Source organism: Centropristis striata, chromosome 3 (genome assembly GCF_030273125.1).
Source record: "Centropristis striata isolate RG_2023a ecotype Rhode Island chromosome 3, C.striata_1.0, whole genome shotgun sequence".
NCBI lineage: Eukaryota > Metazoa > Chordata > Actinopteri > Perciformes > Serranidae > Centropristis > Centropristis striata.
This window is the reverse complement of record NC_081519.1, coordinates 8,030,488-8,048,478: the sequence shown is the minus strand read 5'-3', so window position 1 is coordinate 8,048,478 and position 17,991 is coordinate 8,030,488. Positions and strand designations below refer to the sequence as shown.

Below are 17,991 nucleotides of genomic sequence, written 5' to 3'. Positions count from 1 at the left end.
AATAAGATGTCACTGGTGCCCAGATGGTAAATCATCCATAGCACAGAGTGATGTAGCATGTGCTATAGGCTACATTTGCATTTTACTATTGTGATTGTGATGGACTGAATAAATACCGAACCGGACTGGGCGTGTTGATAACAACGGTTGATAACAGTGATATTTATTTGGATTACCCAGAAACATCCAATTTCCAATTTTGGAGGGCTAAATCCATAACATTCTCATCCAGTGAGAAAAAGACATAAGGTTCAAGTTAGATAACTCAAGTGGGTATTTTCCAGAGTTGCAGTACTTTAACTACGGAAGAATGTCTTTGTGAATGTAAATCCTTCAAGCTGAAAGCAACATAAAAATGCACCCACTTGTGTTCTTGTGTATGAAATTAAAGCATCAGAGGTGGTAGGAAGGCTGCTTGTGTCTGTGCCAAGTATGTATCTGAACTAACCCCTATAGCACGCTACTGGTTAAATAAAAACATGTTACATTATAATGTGGCCTGCTCGGGTAACCAGACAGGACGTCGATGCTTAAAAAATCCCATCTTGAATGAAAATATGATCTGATATGTCTCTTTGAGCTTTATGATATAAAATATAGTGTTACACTGTGATAAAAGAAGCACTCAAATATTTTATGTGGAATATGAAAAAGTGCCCTCTAGGGCGCACTTCAAGTGCATAAAACCAGATTAAGTGTCCCCTTAGGTGCCCTTTCAGTGGAGACACACAATGAAGTGTCCTCTAAGGTGGCCTTAAAATAAAAATAAATAAAACATGATGCAATACCATGCGGCTGTCTTACATGCTAGAAAACTTTCTGCATACAACCCGTGTCCACCACTGTCTTAGAGGACAAAAGTTTAAGTACAGTCATGGAAAAATTATTAGACAACCACTTTTCTTTTTTGTTCATTTTAATGCCTGATATCTAGCCATTTTCCTTGATAACCAAAATCATTATCAAGAAAACCATGGAAAATGGCTAGATACCAGCTCTTAAAGTAAACTCTTATGAGCTATTTTTGTTGTTATCATTATATTTATCCAAACAAATGTACCTTTAGTTGTAACAGGCATTAAAATGAACAAGACATTGAAGAAAATAAGGTTGGTCTAATCATTTTTTCCATGACTGTAAGCTCCTCATTAAGCAAAGGAGCCCACTTCAGAAAAACATAGATATTATTGAATTATAATTATTGATACACTGTATACTTTACCTGAATTTTGCAGCTGGTAAAAGTGTTTTTTTTTTTTTACTATATATACTGCTGAGTAGTAGAATTTAATTGTTGTCCATAATAGTACATCATACTTAAATTGTTATTTGTATTTTAATCTGATTCTGCAAAGTAATTAATAACTAAATGTGAAATGTACTTTTTTCCCCCTTGTGAAATGTAGTGGAGTAGAAAGAGAAAGTAGCAGAAAATTAAAGTACTGAAGTAGAAGTAATTTTTAATTGTTGACACTTTTTATATTTCTATTTGTTTATATTGTGAATTGTTAATACTTTATTATATGTTTTAATTGTTTATTTGCTTATATTTCTAGTTTATACTGCCGTTTACTTTCCACTTTGCTGCTGTAGGCTAACACTTGAAATTTCCCCGTTGTGGGACTAATAAAGGGAATCTTAACTTTATAAGTGTACTTAAGTGCAGCACTTGAGTAACTGTACTTAGTTACATTCCACCACTGGTGTCCCATGCTGGCTTTGGCTCTGAGTGTTATCTTAATCCCTGCTTCAGTCATACTCAGCCACTGTTTATGAACGAGTTATGAATGTGCACGGGTTAGTCAGCCCGCTCCTCCATCATCAGACAAAAAGCCTTTCTACTTGCGGCCACCATCCGCCGGCGTCCTAATCCGACACGCGTGTTATATAAAATGTCCATCCAATCCCTCGTCACGCAGACAGACCAGTCCAAAGCTTGGCGGTCTGCTTGTGCGGCTCACTGACAGGACCGGCCCGGAGCATCATGATTGTTATAGTGGACCTGCTGCTGATGCTCATCGACCTGACCTACTCCATCGTGAATGCCGTCATCCAGACTTTCCTCCAGCCGAGGCTGAAGTGCATCGACGGGGAGCTGTGTCTGATAACGGGGGCCGGGGGCGCGCTGGGTCGGCTCTTCGCCCTGGAGTTTGCCAAAGAGGGGGCGCACCTGGTGCTGTGGGACTGCAACACGGCTGCCAACGAGCAGACCGCCAAGCTGGCGCGGGAGCTGGGGGTTCAGGTGCACACGTACACGGTGGACCTATCCAAGCGTCAGAGCATCTACGAGACAGCGGGCAGGGTGAGGGCGGAGGTCGGGGAGGTCTCCATACTGGTCAACAACGCGGGCGTGGTGGCCGGACGGAGGCTGCTGGACTGTCCCGACGAGCTCCTGGAGAGGACTCTGCTGGTGAACTGTCACGCGCTGTTTTGGGTGAGACTTTGACGCACGCACAACTGTAAGCAAAACACTTTTTCTAAACTCGGAGCCAACATCATCTACCAGCCTGACACGAATTACATAACATCTATCCTCTGTAGTCCCGGGCCGGACTGTGTTTGTGCAGTGATGTGTGAAGGGATCAGAGCAGTCTGTCCCTGTGATGGTTCAATGTGGCCAGCTTAACACGAGTTACAAGCAGGTGACGGTGAACTTTACCCTTGGGCCACACTTTGGACATTTTTAGCTTTAAATTGTTTTGTTTTTTAAGGGTGTGACCGTTTTTTTGTCTGTTTTATTAAGTAAGCTCAACCTCAGCTCCTATGATAAATGTTTAAGAAGCTGTGTAGACAAAATACACCCAGCCCTATAAGGACAAATTGTCCCATTGAAAGATATTCAAACCACCATTTTTGATACCACAGTAATTTCAGAATAGCTTCAGTACAGCTTGAGTGACTTTATCATGTTTGTCCTGTGGGTAAATAGATATTATTCTCCTGGTTTCTACAAGGATTATTGCTGCTGTAATAAGGAGCACTGCAGTGTTTGATGTAATGCATCCAAATCAATGATTTTGTTAATTACTGACATATCCCTCACTGGGGAAAATTTGGGGAATTTCTGGGGAAAATTTCTGAAAATGAATAATCATGACTGATGCAGGTTAACATATTTTAAGAGAGTGGAAAAACATTAATATCTAGTACTTTTTTAGCAGTTTTGGAGTGGGGATTTTCTGTCCTCTAAAGCAGACGTAAAAAAAAAAAAACAACACCATTACTACGTTAAATACTTAACCTCAAATTTAAAAAGGAACCCAGGCAAGCCCATCGGTTAAAGAGCATGTGATTCTGCCCTTGATCCTCTTAAAGCCTCAGTCTCATGCTCTGCTCATACAATAAACTGATAAGCTCTTTAGCACAAAAAATATCAACGATATCAGCAACAGACATACAGTGGGCGCCTCTAATGCACCTGATCTGGAAGAGGAGAATGCCTCTCCATCTGGAACAGCTGGCAGCTGCACAGACCCAACTGTGTGTGGGTTAGTGGGCAACAATGAGCTGCTGGGCTCCTAATTAAGCTCTGACACACTCTTTCTGTGCATTTATAGAACAGAAAGACAAGTATAAATCATGGGCCCGTCTCAGGTTTATTACCCGATTATTTCTCTTATACTAAACTCATCTTTTCTAAACCAACAGATGATAAAGGCCTTCCTGCCGCAGATGAAAGAAAAGAACCATGGTCATATTGTAACCGTTGCCAGTGCTCTGGGGTTGTTCAGCACTGCCTGTGTTGAGGTAAGACATGTGATTAATGACTTCCTCAACCACTATCTGAACTAAAATCCTACAACAATCCATTTAAATGCTGCTATTTACTCACTTCCTCCAGGATTACTGTGCCAGCAAATTTGGAGCCGTCGGCTTCCACGAGTCACTGACGCATGAGTTGCGTGCAGAGGACTTGGACGGCATCAAAACCACTTTAGTCTGCCCTTATATTGTGGATACAGGGATGTTTGCAGGCTGTGAAATCAGGTGAGCTGACAGCATTCATCATTTTGTTGTTCAACACTGTAAAAAATAGTATATTACAATCCCCACTTTCTTTGATATCCACTAGGAAGGAGCTTCGGAGTCTAATTCCACCTCTGGAGCCACTCTACACCGTACAGCAGTCAATGAAAGCCATTTTAGCCGAGCAGCAAATGATCTGCATTCCTCGCCTTATGTACATCCCATTTCTAGCACGAGCGTGAGTATACCATCCATTACATACTAAGGCCTTTAATAGTGAGAAGAAATACTTTGGGGCCAGTCCAAGACAATATTTTAATGCAGTATTTTCTTTTTATCTGTAGATTGCTACCTTGGGAAGCAAATGTGGCAACATATCGCTTCATGGGAGGTGACAAATGCATGCTACCATTCATCAAGAACGTTGAACTGAAGACCCCAAATGGCCACATCAAGTCATAACCATAGCCTCTGCCATTTTGTCTTACGACTTTTTGGATCAATGTAGACACCAAAGGCTCAAACTGTATATTCTGAAAACATACATTTGTCATCTGAAGGGAGACACCGATGTCTGCATGTTTGCTTTTACAACAGGCTGGAGGCTCACTTTATTCACAGCCATGTTGTAATGAATACATGCTGGGTCATTCATAACCAGAACTGCAGTCAGGGTTTGCTTACTGAAAAGCAAATTCCTTCTCCTTATTTGTAAAGTTAGTGACTTAATTCTGGACTGGAGGACAAAGAGTGGATATGGCTGTATTCACTCCAAATCAGGTGTTGCTGCAAAAACACCCGTCAGCAGGATAATCTGAATGTGGGTAATAATGACGCACCAAAATTGGAATCAATTGGGAAAGCGAAAAAAATGCAATGGAAATGTATATATGAAATAGTGATTAGAGAGGAGGTTGACCATTGCAAGTAAAGTTTTTCTGTTTAGAGAGAGAGAGAGAGAGAGAGAGAGATTATAAAAAAGTACAGTATGAGGATTAAGAAATGTATTTATGTGATGTTTTGAAGGCACAATTGTATTGCCTGTGACTATAAAGTTTGAAAATAAATAATTTGCCCAATTTTAAGTGACTTGCACTAAAACCACACCCACTTCTAGTCTTCTAATAATATATATACATGATTTTGATGGTTGAACAGATACAGATAATAATGTCTCGGTTGACCTCTAGTGGGTGATGCATTTAGGCTGTGGCAGTGAATACCCAACGACACTGCAGCAAAAGTTTAAACAGGATCAACTTTTGGTGAAAATAGGCGGCAATCTCCGTGTCTGAGCATGGAGGCAAACCAGGAAGTGCCTTAAGCTGCATTCTACCGAAAATTCCAGCGGGGGGTGCTAAGTTTGGCTGCAAAAAAAATCTGTCCATTCGTTTCAGTGCACTTGATTTATTACGTCAAATGTTTTTTAGGACAACACTACAGTCTCAATCGCTAGTAAAAAATCATCTTCAAGACAATTAGATGTTAATAGTTCTAATAATGGCCCCATTTAGAAGAAAATAGAAGATAAAGAATCATATGATTTGGGGCGTGGCTACCTTTGATTGACAGGTCACTAACAAGGCTAATCAGGAGAGAAGCAGAACAACGTTATATAGACATAAATAAGGATGTTTACCGATTTGGTCTCATAACTTTGACCCTTTCACACTGTATTTTCACTTAATGACAGCTTATTTGAACGTTTTGTTCAGTAAAAATATCTTAAGAGTCGCTGTTCAGTTTTCTGAGGTAAGTAACATACATTTTGTTTTTGTTTTTTGCTAGCCGAAACTAACAACCCAGTTAATGCTCCAGTTAATGCTAACATGAATTAGCAGCGACTTCGCTCAGTCGGGTTGAGGTGTAGAGAGGCTGTAGTCAGTGTCAACAGATCCCTTTCGCTCCTCCAGTCCAAATATGGTCTGCTCCCCGTATCGGAAACAAGATGGCGACGAGTGTAACACTGAACTCGATGCTTCCTACGGACAGTCCACAAACCAATAGGTGACGTCACGGTGACTACGACCATTATTTATATACAGTCTATGGGTAAAACACAACACATCACACTGTGGTCAATCACATAACCAGCCATCAGACCTGAATACAACCACAACAAGAACCTTATTTACCATGTAGCATTCTGCTGTTTACCAAGCAACAGTGAAAATAGAAGAGGTACTGACCACGAAATGATGAAAACCAACATACCACTCTCAAGCTGGTCTGGTTAGTATTTCTAAGAGGACGTCACAAATGGGTCACTCCCAAACCACCACACAACCCTGCAATTCTCACCACTATGCCTAATCTGGTGATAAATTCATCAAAAGTACTGCTCATAGAAAAGAAGTTACGACGATAACAGATCTATACAAGTGCCTCTTTTTATTCACATTAACAAACAGTGCAGCAACAAAGACTAGACGATAACAAATCTACGGGAAACATGCAACAGAAAAATATTATGCCTTATGTTTTGAGCCACAGATACAGTCTGGATAACAGTATAAAGGAATTTAAACGTACAAAAGAAGCGCTAAAGAAGTCCCTCCCATATGATTGTGATGTTCAGCTTTTCCACAATACTGTTGAAATATATCTCTGCTGCTGCTATTACTTAAATAAACTGACAAGTGTATCAGACGTTATGTCCAAATCCTTGTCAGCCTTTGCCACACAGCAAACAAAGGGTCCAAAAACAGAAAACCTCAATTCAGTTAAGTCAATATTTGGTCATGTCTTTTAAAAACCCTTTAAAAAAATCTTGCATCAGAGAACACACCCTAAATTCAGGCAAAACGATCACTTCGGTGTTGAGTCAAATCAAATCTGTAAAGATTCAAATTCAGCTGAAGCAGGTCTGCTGTGTGACGTTAGGTCACTGTGGGTACTCCTGCAGCTTACGGCGGTCTCCTTTTTAAGTAACACCGTCACATCTGTTTCAAACTAGCTGCACAGTGGCTGCCTGTAGGTACCCCTGCAGGTACTGGAGGGCTTCTGCATTCAGACTGGTGCTCAGCATTGAGGGAACCTGCAGCAAAACATTCAAGACAAAAAAATCATTGCATCATCTCTGGCACATACAAATACAGAACATGACCTTTGGCACAAGTACAGTACAGGCCAAAAGTTTGGACACACACCTTCTCATTCAATGCATTTTCTTTATTTTCATGACTATTTACATTGTAGATTCTCACTGAAGGCATCAAATGAATATATATATAATATGAATGAACACATATAGAATTATGTACTTAACAAAAAAGTGTGAAATAACTGAAAACATGTCTTTTATTTTAGATTCCTCAAAGTAACCACCCTTTGCTTACTAGAATATAAGACATGTTTTCAGTTATTTCACACTTTTTTGTTAAGTACATAATTCCACATGTGTTCATTAATAGTTTTGATGAATCTACAATGTAAATAGTCATGAAAATAAAGGAAACGCATTGAATGAGAGGTGTGTCCAAACTTTTGGCCTGTACTGTATTTAAATATGTCCTGCACGTCTAAACGTACCCTTCCCGGGCAGGCAGTAGAGAGCTTGTGGAGCGACTGAGCCAGCAGGATCTTGGGATTGCCGACAGCGTCTCCTATCGGGTCGTGCTCCTTCTTCCCGGCAAAGGCCAGTTGCGCGAACGCCGTCTGATAGCCAGGTGTGTCTTCAATGTCGATGAAGTGCTCATCATCCGGGGTGCTGTCATCTTCTGGCAACTCGAATAGACCAATGAGCGCCTGGAGCAGAGGGGTCCTAAACAGAGGCATTAGAAACCAAACCACTGGTTATACCTTTACTCAGGTCAACAAATGCTGACAAATGACACATTTTAATTCAATGATTGTCTTTCACTTGATTGTACTGTAAAGTATATGTGATTTAGCATATTTATAAATGTTTTTAAAAAAAAACCCCAACAGCCATGTTCCTGAACTGCAAACAACAAGAATCATGATTTAGGAAAATTTATCAAAATAGAGACATATTTCGGTAAATGAACTCTTCATATACACTGACTGACAACTTCTATTGATACACCTGTTCAACTGCTTGTTTAAGCAAATATCTAATCAACCAATCATAAGGCAGCAACTCAATACATTAAAGGCATGTAGACATGGTGAAGACGAGCTGCTGAAGTTCTGAAATAAGCATCAGAATGAGGAAGAAAGGTGATTTAAGTGATTTTGAACGTGGTTACTGGTGCCAGAGAGGCTTGTCTGAGTATTTCACAAACTGATGATCTACTGGAATTTTCACACACAACCATCTCTAGGGTTTACAGAGATAAAGAGAAAGAAATCCAGTGAGCGGAAGTTCTCTGGGCCATAATGCCTTGTTGATGCCAGAGGAGAATGGCCAGACTGGTTTGAGGCAACAGTAATTTAAATAACCACTCGTTACAACCAAAGTATGCAGAAGACAATTTCTGACCACACAGCACGTCCAACCTTGAAGCAGGTGGACTACAGAAGCAGAAGACTACAATGCAACTTTAGGTACACACTTCACCTAACAAAGTGGCCAGTAAGTGTATTAGCTATAAAACTGTATGCAAAACTTGGAAACACCAAATCATTCAAGCATACACCCACAGCCCTGATAAGAGATATGTGGGAGGACTATAGGTGTGTTCACTGGTTGTGTTTAGAGGCCAATTTCTCACCAGAGTTTTGTGTACTCTGTGTCCATCATTGCTGGACATTCAGTTAGAATTTTTGTGATGCCAACAGCGCAGATCTTCTTCTCAACTGGTCCAGACACCTTCTGAACTTCTGGAACAATTATTTTCTCCAGCACCATACCAAACATCCTGCAACACAAATAACAAACAGGATTAATACGGTTTAATTTGCCACTGGTCTTCTGCACTTGCATTGACATGCAGTACACTGGAGCATTGCAAAGGCATTGTGATAAGGAAATATTTACTACACTGCAGGCAGTAGAAAGAAACCAGCATTATCATCACTGGGGAATTTTAAGCAGCTATATTATATGTATGCATATAAATGCCTCATCTTTTCCTATTGCTTTTTCACTCCCCCAGCGGTGTCTTTTTTTAGACTGGTTGTTTAGTCCGTTACATAAACTTTGTTTAAGCATAAAAAAAACATTAAAAATGATCAGTCACCCAATTCAACCTGATCCACAAACCTGCATCTATTTTCCCTGTGATGTGGGAGATAAAGTACTGCCACAGGTGAATCCAGATGGAAGGATGCTGGCTAGAAACACCTTCTTTTTCACTACTCACTATAACTGGACAGTCTGTGAGATCGATTGTAAACTTAAGCTTAAAAAGGGACGACCATTTGATATTTTATGTATCAGTTGGAGTATTCCTTCAATCCTTCTGTCTGCAGTGTGTAAAAGAGATTTAAAGAGCTGAAGTGGGCCATCAAATTCAAATTGAACAGCCATTATGTGAATCTTAATAAACCTCTAAATAACTGCAGTCAAACACCAGTGCACTGTCTGTCAACATTTGTGGCTTATTTTGAAGATGTACATACTTTGGCTGGATGCTGTCAAAAATCTCTTGAAGTGCAATGGCTCCATATTTGACACAATACAAGTTGATAAACACCAAGAAACCTACAAGAAAGAAAGAAAGAAAGAAAACCAGGACACACTTAAACTCAGCATTATGATGTGATAGTGTACAACCATACTGGCTGATCATCAACTCAAAGTCACTGACGATGTTTAACAGGTTAATGTACAGAACATGAACTTTGGTAATGAGATGATTGAACTTACTCTTGAGGAACTTGGTGGTTTTGGAGCTTTGGAGCCTCTGGAAGAGCAAAATGAAGATCTGTTTCCTGTACTGAACGATAGATTCTCTGGCAAAAGACAAAAATAAACATGTCGCATTAAGAAAACAAGTCATTAACTAAATCCAACAATTTCACCAGGTACGACACTGAGATCACAACTTGACCAACTTACGGGGGCATGTGCTCTATGATGCTGTTGAGAAGGTAAAAACCTTGGTGGTCGTTGGCCTTGGAGGCAATAAGCTTTTGGAAAACTCCAAGCAAGCCGGGCTGAGAGGGAAAGATGAGCAAGAGTCACCATGCTGGCCAAACAGTGAATAACTCATAGATGGTACAAATGTTAAAAATAGAACAAAACAATGACACACAATATTATCAAATGCACACAACTAAAACATTAACATATTTTCTGCCGTACACAACACTTACTATTTTATCTGCAGCAGAGCTGGCAATAGAAGCACCTCCCTTCTGCAGGTAAGCCTGAAGCAGGCGCACCAGAGGGGGGATGTTTCCTGTCCGTTCCCATAGCACAGGCTGCAGCAGGTGAGGGAATAAAGCCATGTAGGAAGAGGGAATAGAGTCTGAGTGGATCTCCAGGAGCAGAGACATCACCTGGAACACGTATGGAAGAAACTCTGCAACAGAAGATAGGTGGAGGATGAGTAGAGCTGCATCTCTGACGTTTATCAGCACATCATAGGCCTGGGCAATTATATGGTCACGAAAAATTTCAGGTTGATTAGGGTGATCAGACTATTATTGTAAGTATTATTACTATTGAGACTATTTAATCGTTACTTAATCATCTGAAAAAGCATGGAAATGCGAGCAGAGTCTGCACAGCCTGCCATTGCTGCCAGCACACTTAGCATTAGCAGTTCAGTCAGTACTAGCAGAACTAGTCTCTAGTTTCTTTAATTTTCAGTGCAGATACTTTAAAACTGGCAGTTTAAAAACAATATAAAAAAATCGTGATAATTTTTTGCCATATCACCCAGGCCTAGCACATCATATACAATTCAGATGAATAACAAACCCTGGACGTCGTTCTGAAGAATCTCAGTGAAGACGGGGAAGAGTGCTTCCTCGAAGCTGCTGACCGTGGTGGGGTTGGCCTTGCATGTGATCCGGACCGACAGGCACAGGGACTCAAACAGGTAGTGGTTAAAGTGAGGCTTGCTGGGATTCTGCAAATGGACGACAGATTGTGAAGTAGTACACATGTGTATCCCCCGAATCTATCTGTATAAAAATAGCAACAAAGTGTGTGTTACCTTGCTGACTAAGAGGAGCTTATGAGTGAGCTGACCAATCAGAGTGGGAATGTAGGGAACAATGGCCTCCTGCAGCAGGGAGAAGCTGCGCATGATGGCTTTAAAATTTTAAAAAGAAAGAAAAAGAAAAGAAAGACATAATGAGGCTATTTAAAGTAACTTTTGAGTTGGTCTGACACCAACCTGCAAAAAGTGATATGAAAAGTCAGGTTTACCTTTCATGATGTATTCATTCTCTGCAGAACCAGGTAGAGCCAGTGACTTGAACAAGTTGTTCAGCAGCTGTTCTGTGAAAGGTGCCATCTCTGCAGGCGTAATACTGGAAAACATGCAGAGCAGATGATTGGCAAAAATAATTGGTTAGTAGCTGTACAGATGGATGCTTACGTCTGAACAGACTTTCTGCACTTTGTCTGGTTTTTGCTCAATTTGACTTTAAAAAGTTTTTGTGGGATGAATAGGGCTGCTATTGCGGTGCTGTGGGTCTAAGTAGATGGCATTTCATGTATTTCAAGGAGAAAAGGTAAGTAAATAGATAATCTTAAATATCATGTAAAGGTGATTTCTTCACACATACTTGTAAATATTACATATTTAGCACTTTCACATAATGTGGAATTTAGGATTTAGGTAAATTGCTTGTATGTTACCCATACATACTAATTTCAGTGTTTAAAAGAGCACATATTGTTTAATCTACAATCTAAATCCATGTAAACTAATCTGCAGTCAAAATGTTCTTAAATATGAGGAAATTTGCCTTTTTTCTACTCTGGACTGGAGAAGATGTGAGAGTAATGCTTGGTTCTCACTACAAGGCTTTCAAAATCATCAGATCACTGTATTGTTAACATGAAACAAGTCGCTGTCTTGAAGTTTTCAAAGTACATGACTGACCAGCAACCGGGGGCCCTACAATACAAGATCTTTCACCAGGAGCAATCCCTAATGAGTTTGCCTCGTCTCCAAACTACATTTTGTCACAAAACGACATGTGGGAAGTGAAACAGGATACTGTGCATGAGAAAGGAGTTTATATAGATCACTCCAAGTTGTTTCTGCACTGATTTGCAGCAATAAGACAAAGATGATCTTATTTTAATATTCCAATAATAAACAGTACAATTACTGATCACTTTATAGAAAAAAATATATATATGTGTAACCTTCAGGTTATTTAAATATCTCTGACTATATTGGCTGAATACTTACAGTGTGGTGTTGTTGGGGCCTCTCATGGTGAACAGCCTCTCTAAAGCATGGGCAGCGTAAGTGTGCTCCACTGTGCTCTCCGCCTGCAGGTGACTTATCAGCAGAGGAACTGCCAGCAGCAGCTGCTCCTTAGGAAGCTGAAGGAAAAAGAAGAAACCTTCTGTAATGCATTCATTTCGCCTTTTGAAATTTAACATGCAATTTGCAGAGAAAGAAACAGTTTATACCTGGCTTCTGAAGATCATGACATACTTGATGGCATCTGCCTTCAGCACGGGGAACTCATTTACTACAATGACAATCAGCGCTTGATGTTAGTTAATGTGTAAAAATGTGGACATTCACTGCAGTTCACTGAGATAAACCTAAAGCGAGCCAGTTGTTGTAACACATTTTGTAGTTCTGCATTCATATTGAGAACTGGAAGACTGTTCTTACCGTTTGGGGATTTTAAGTCTGAGAGGATGTGGTTCACAAAGAATTCACACAGGTTCACCAACTCATTGGCTTGTGTGATTCCATGCTGGTGAAAGAAAAGACAGTAACTTGAGGACTGAGCCAAGTTTACAAATTAAAAATCAGGAACAGATTATTATGATTTATATATATTCAATAATACTCTGAAAGTGATACCTTCTGCGTCTGTGCTTTAGACGCTAGCGATGTGACCAAATAGATGGCGGCATCTTTGTGTTTCCAGTTCTCTCCGGGGTTCTTGGCATACTCTGCCAGCATTGAGTTCACGTACCCCGAGAAGATTGCTGTGACAGGGGCCTCGAAAAATTTACAAAGGCCTCTCACCAAGTCACATGCCGCCCTGCGACGAGTGTCGATGTCTGCGAACGCAAGGGTAAAGGGTTATAAATGGGGACAAATGTGGAAACTTTCTATTGAAACAGTGTTCAGACAAACTAGGGGTGTGCCATATCGTTTCATTCACGATTATACCGGTATTTATTTTTTTATGGGTAAAAAAATGCATATCATGATATTGGCGACTTTCCCACTTCTTGACGTAGGGGTTTCCCATTAATTACATAGACCGTGGCGAGCCGTCAGTCTCATGTGCTGCACTAACGTCACATTTCAAGCTACTGAAAGTATATCTACAGTATTCAAAATATAATGTTTTGCGTTGTGTTGCTGTTGCCTCAGCAGTGTCTGTCACCCGTCAGTCAGTCAAAACCCGACCCACCTCTCTGTCCTCCGAAAAACTGTTGAGATTTGCAATTTACACTACATTTAGATTTGTGATTGTTTTTTATTTTGTTGTACAATTTTTATTTATTTATACGGACTAAAGAATATAATTTTCTACATATTTCTCAGTATTTTTAATATTGTTAAGAATATCATTATCGTAAGCAAAAATACTCTGAAATAAAGTGATAATCTTTTAGGGCCATATCGCCCACCCCTATGACAAACCAACCAATTGACTAAATTACTAAGCATGCAAGGGTTAACTAATGCCAGTAAAGACACTTCCCAAACAACAGTCAAACTCAAGATGTGATGAAACGGCATTTTTCTTTTGTGTTTATGTGAATAAATTACATTAGGGGACGTGATAGGCAAAAATGTAAGACTTTACCAGAACCCTCAAGGTCCCTCCTGATGTATTCCTCAGAGTTATCTTCAAAGGCCTCCTCATCTGCACCTAATCAGGCATTAAAAACGACCTGGTCAGTATCACACAGTATACAAGTGCATGTTTGTGTCCGAGCAAGCAGAGAGCCCTGAATCAGCCATCTGCTGATAACATTTCCAAGTGCAAACAAAGTACAGAGCATTTACTTACTTCTGAACTCCATGTTGGGCACAATGACCTTCTCACAGATGCTAGTGAGTGTATTCTGGTCTTCAAATAGATGCTTGTAGTGTGGCCTTTCACAGACCGATGCCAAGAACTGGATAGCATTGCTTACAAGCTGCAAAAAAAAAGACGAGGTGTATTGTTAGTACAGGGGAAGTGAACATAAAAAAAACCCAAAAGGGATCAGGGATCAGTCCTCTCACCAGGTCATATTTGACTTCCTGGCCAGTAGAAACTAAAAGGTTCCAGATAGCAGTGACAAAGCGAGGCAGGTAAGGCTGGAATTCTTCGTCGTACTTCTGAGCGTAGAGAGCAGCATTGTCACAGATCTGAGACTTCAGGAGCTCCAGGAGACCGGCCTCCTCCTCATCCTACAGAGTTGTCATGAGAGATACAAACACAAATGTAAACACAAATGTAAAAAAACAATTTACAGCAATGCAGTGTTGAATCAGTGGGGAAGAAGAAACTTACATCCGTTTGTAAAAGTTTATTATCCAAAGTCAGTAGGCCGTGGAAATTGGTCATCCAGGTTTCCATGTTGTCTTCAAAAAACTCTGGAAGGTCCTGTGCAGTTACAGAGTAGAGGCAAAAGTTTCATATCTCCGGTGAAAGCATTACATTAATAACTTAAACAGAAGCCTACTCAGGGTATATACAGAAATACTTAAGTTAAATTTAATACCTTTTAATACCTTCACTATATTTTTAATACCCACGCGACATTGATCTGCAACTGTAGCAGCAACCTTTTTAGATAGATAGATAGATAGATAGATAGATATACTTTATTTATCCCAAGCTGGGAAATTACAGTTTTAACTTCAGTATTGGGGGTAACTTATTAAGAATAAAGAAACTGATTACAATCAGATCCTATATTCAGCCTCCCGCTGTGGTCACTGCTACTGAGATAAAAAATAAAACAATCCCTTATTCTGAAGTATTGGCGCGGAGCCGCTACCAAATGAGTATAGCGGAAACTCCAGAACTTCATCTCGCAATGTTAATGCTGCGCAGTTTGCCGTCTGTGGGTCCTGTTTTGGTCTTTTATGCAATACCTCGCCAGATGACGTTTATTACCTTTTAATACTTTTTAATGGCCTTATTTTCGGCTAATTTCATTTACTACCTTTTAAAACCCTGTGGCAAACCCTGTAACTGGATCTTTACATGGGGTAAATCCATCATACACTTCAGTGGTAGAGCATGATCACCTTGCAATAACCATAGCTGTGGTATAACTGCGGTTATCAGATAACAGCCATTCAGGTTACTTGATTTGAGACGTTTTATAACTTTATATAACATCAAGCCTTTAAATGTAAACAGACAAGATACTTTCCTGACCACCAAGAACCATGAAAACAGCTACTTCACTTTCCTACTTTAAATAAAACAGTGATCTTAGGGGAAACTTCAAAGATGTCTGCAGAAGTAAACGCCATCAAATATATAATAGGAAAACAGAACACAAAGGAGGTTTAGATTGGGATGTGCTATTGCTTAGCAGAGGAAAAGACTGCCTTAGCTACAAAAGAGATAAATGCAACTGTCCAAGACAGCAAAGTGAAATACAAAGCAAACTAAACTGACCTGGAAGTTAAGACTGTAGAACAGCTTGGAGATGAGTGTGAGGGAAGAGAAGAGGACCTTCAAGGCATTGACGTCTGTAGCGTGAGTCTGACACAGCTCAATAGTGGCCTACAGCAAGAACAGAGGAAATTATAAATACTTGTTCATATTGGAATGTCATCATATCTGGGTCAAACATATTGATATTTGTTAGAAGTTATATAACTTGTAACTATTTTCTTAATTGAACTCGAAGTCACAAACCTTGAACAGCTCTGTCAGAGGCAGAGCAAATGTGTCCAATACTAGTTTGATCTCTGTCCAAAGCTCATTTGACTTGAACTCATGACGGTACCTTGAAAAATAAAAAAAGGATAAGGGACGGAATTACTTAAAGTGTTCTAATGATTAGATTTAAAAAGAATTTAAGGAGTGAGCTCTACCTCTTAAAGAGGGAATGGGCAGTGCGAAGAACGCCATTGATGATGTGAAAGTCTCCACTTCTGAAACGGGTCACCATCTCAGTTAGCAGGTCAGGCCATTTTTGAGGGAAATCTTCCCTCCCAATGATACTGATGGCATCACTCAACTGTGGAAATGCAGAGGAGAGACTTGGTTAAGCATCTTCATTCAAATAACCAAATCAGACCTTCAAATGTGATGTGACATGTGAGGATATACCTGTTTTTGAATCTGCTCTGGGCTGCTAAGCATCAAATTTACTATGTTTGCTTTGATTGCTGTTCGGTCAGATTCCGAGACTTTGTTTGGTTCATCTTCAACCTTTGAGGGGGGAAAAAAATCACAAAAATTGGAAAATCAAGTTGGGGTGAAGGTCAACAAGACAAATAAAACACTGGTTCTGTTCAGACTTTGCACTAAATGCAAGTTTATATACAATTTGTCCATTACATCCCCAATCTGATGCAAGTCAACTAGGTGAGACTCACAATGCGCCAGTTTCTTTTGATGTAGTTCTTGAAGGTAACAGCAGCACAGACACGAATCACGTTGTCTTGGGACTTCTCCAGCAGAGTGAGTAGTAACAAAGGGTAGTTCTGGTTCCCCTCCACAGATTCAAGGAACTTTTCAGCTAAGAAAAAGGTAAATAGAAAACAGGTGTTGCAAAGCAGAGATTACACAAGCAATTGAATGCATAAGTAGGTCAATGGGAACAACATTCTTTATAAAGTGTATCAGGATAGGTAAGTTAATGCAATGGCATTAAGGTGGATTACCTGGACGTCTGACTGTTGGGTCTGGGTCCAGTGTTTTCCTCAGGAACTCGGTGAGGGTTTGTAGGTTAGCATCATTCAGTTCCATGCTTGTAACTAAAAAAGAAAACCAGTGAGTGAATGGATGAAAGAGATAAAGCAGTGTCCTGCAGCAGTTTGCTAATGAGGCTAATTTGCTCACTAATGGATGGGCTTTATCTAAATGCTGAGTAACCCAGTACACCAATTTTAGCAAAAGGTTTTTAAAAAGTGTGCAATAGCTCCTGTAAGACAATGCTATTTAAAAGTTAATAAATGTATGCTGAACTTAACTGCAGATATAGTCTATGTGGCGATTTAAACATCTTAAGAGTTTCACGGCTCCATCTAACAAGTCACGATAATTCTTAATACCAAGTTTACAGTTACTCTGCTTGTTTCAGTCATAGTTAGCTACATGCATTCAGTCTGTCGTTGACGTTAGCTTGCTAGCAGCTAACCTAGCTAGACAGGCTACTTAGCTTCAATCTGGCATTAGCTCAACTGACTCCAGATCGGTTCATGCAGTGTAAGATCTAGCTAGCAGTTCAAAGCCTCTGCAAGTTTAAATATAAGCACATGGCAGTCGCTAAATCTCACTAACTTGATCTTATGTTAACTCTTTTTTAACAGCCGTTATCTCTTGATCTACTGTCCTGAAATAGCAATAAGGCGGCATGGAAAGCAATATCCCATTTCCAGTGAATAGACTAAGCCAGCAACCGGTCCCCTCCAAGTCAGCCGGCTAATGTTAGCGCTAGCTTGCTAATGTGTTGTGCTAATCATAAAGTTAGCTAATGTCTGAACATCGCGCGTTTACTCACAAGTTATTGGGACTGCGGCCCAAGTTACAAGTTTGTATCCCGTATTCCTGGATACTATAGCTGGTAAAACATTGGGACGTCTTACCGTTATGGTAAATTTCAGTCAGAATGGGATGGAGAGGTACTGCACACCGCACAGACGTGCTCGCCGTGCCAGCTTTCAAACGTCTGGGCGAAAGGAACTGCGCGGTCAGTGTAGTGCGCATGCGCACATCACCAGACTTTGGCTGTAAGACACGCCCCTCGCTTGGTCTTTTTAACTAACCAATAACCAA

General features: G+C 40.2%; 2 protein-coding genes across 3 annotated transcripts; one reads left to right on the top strand and one right to left on the bottom strand.

Annotated features, from left to right (window-relative positions):
* The first annotated feature begins 1,984 nt into the window (after positions 1-1,984).
* LOC131968717 (retinol dehydrogenase 10-like) lies at positions 1,985-4,885 on the top strand. The gene is made up of 5 exons (XM_059329717.1): positions 1,985-2,434; positions 3,649-3,747; positions 3,842-3,987; positions 4,073-4,204; positions 4,311-4,885. The coding sequence occupies exons 1-5, from the start codon at positions 1,985-1,987 to the stop codon at positions 4,426-4,428; spliced, it is 945 nt and encodes a 314-aa protein (XP_059185700.1). The 3' UTR covers positions 4,429-4,885.
* Positions 4,886-6,340: 1,455 nt separating this feature from the next.
* cse1l (CSE1 chromosome segregation 1-like (yeast)) lies at positions 6,341-17,948 on the bottom strand. 2 transcript variants are annotated; one of them, XM_059329959.1, is made up of 25 exons: positions 17,802-17,948; positions 16,878-16,970; positions 16,590-16,732; positions 16,321-16,422; positions 16,083-16,228; positions 15,904-15,994; positions 15,661-15,768; positions 14,539-14,631; positions 14,268-14,435; positions 14,050-14,179; positions 13,843-13,908; positions 12,882-13,084; positions 12,687-12,771; positions 12,476-12,537; positions 12,249-12,385; positions 11,252-11,355; positions 11,037-11,134; positions 10,799-10,949; positions 10,189-10,397; positions 9,932-10,029; positions 9,740-9,825; positions 9,493-9,574; positions 8,643-8,789; positions 7,498-7,729; positions 6,341-7,003 (listed from the first exon to the last, which is right to left on the bottom strand). In XM_059329959.1, exons 1-25 carry the CDS (start codon positions 17,920-17,922, stop codon positions 6,914-6,916), a joined length of 3,045 nt encoding a protein of 1,014 aa, XP_059185942.1. In that variant the 5' UTR covers positions 17,923-17,948; the 3' UTR covers positions 6,341-6,913. The 2 variants fall into 2 exon arrangements, with proteins under 2 accessions (XP_059185942.1, XP_059185943.1); XM_059329960.1 differs by lacking the exon at positions 17,802-17,948 and adding an exon at positions 17,717-17,737.
* Between the last annotated feature and the right edge of the window lie 43 nt (positions 17,949-17,991).

Bases quoted from the DNA above. Each gene is read 5' to 3' on its own strand.
- LOC131968717 (XM_059329717.1), top strand. From the start codon at position 1,985: ATGATTGTTATAGTGGACCTGCTGCTGATGCTCATCGACCTGACCTAC. The intron at 3,748-3,841 runs GTAAGACATGTG...CACTTCCTCCAG, and splicing joins TCAGCACTGCCTGTGTTGAG to GATTACTGTGCCAGCAAATT. The intron at 3,988-4,072 runs GTGAGCTGACAG...GATATCCACTAG, and splicing joins TTTGCAGGCTGTGAAATCAG to GAAGGAGCTTCGGAGTCTAA.
- cse1l (XM_059329959.1), bottom strand. From the start codon at position 17,922: ATGCGCACTACACTGACCGCGCAGTTCCTTTCGCCCAGACGTTTGAAA. The intron at 16,733-16,877 runs GTAATCCACCTT...CCTTTTTCTTAG, and splicing joins CCCAACAGTCAGACGTCCAG to CTGAAAAGTTCCTTGAATCT. The intron at 14,632-15,660 runs GTCAGTTTAGTT...GTAACTGCACAG, and splicing joins TCTACAGTCTTAACTTCCAG to GACCTTCCAGAGTTTTTTGA.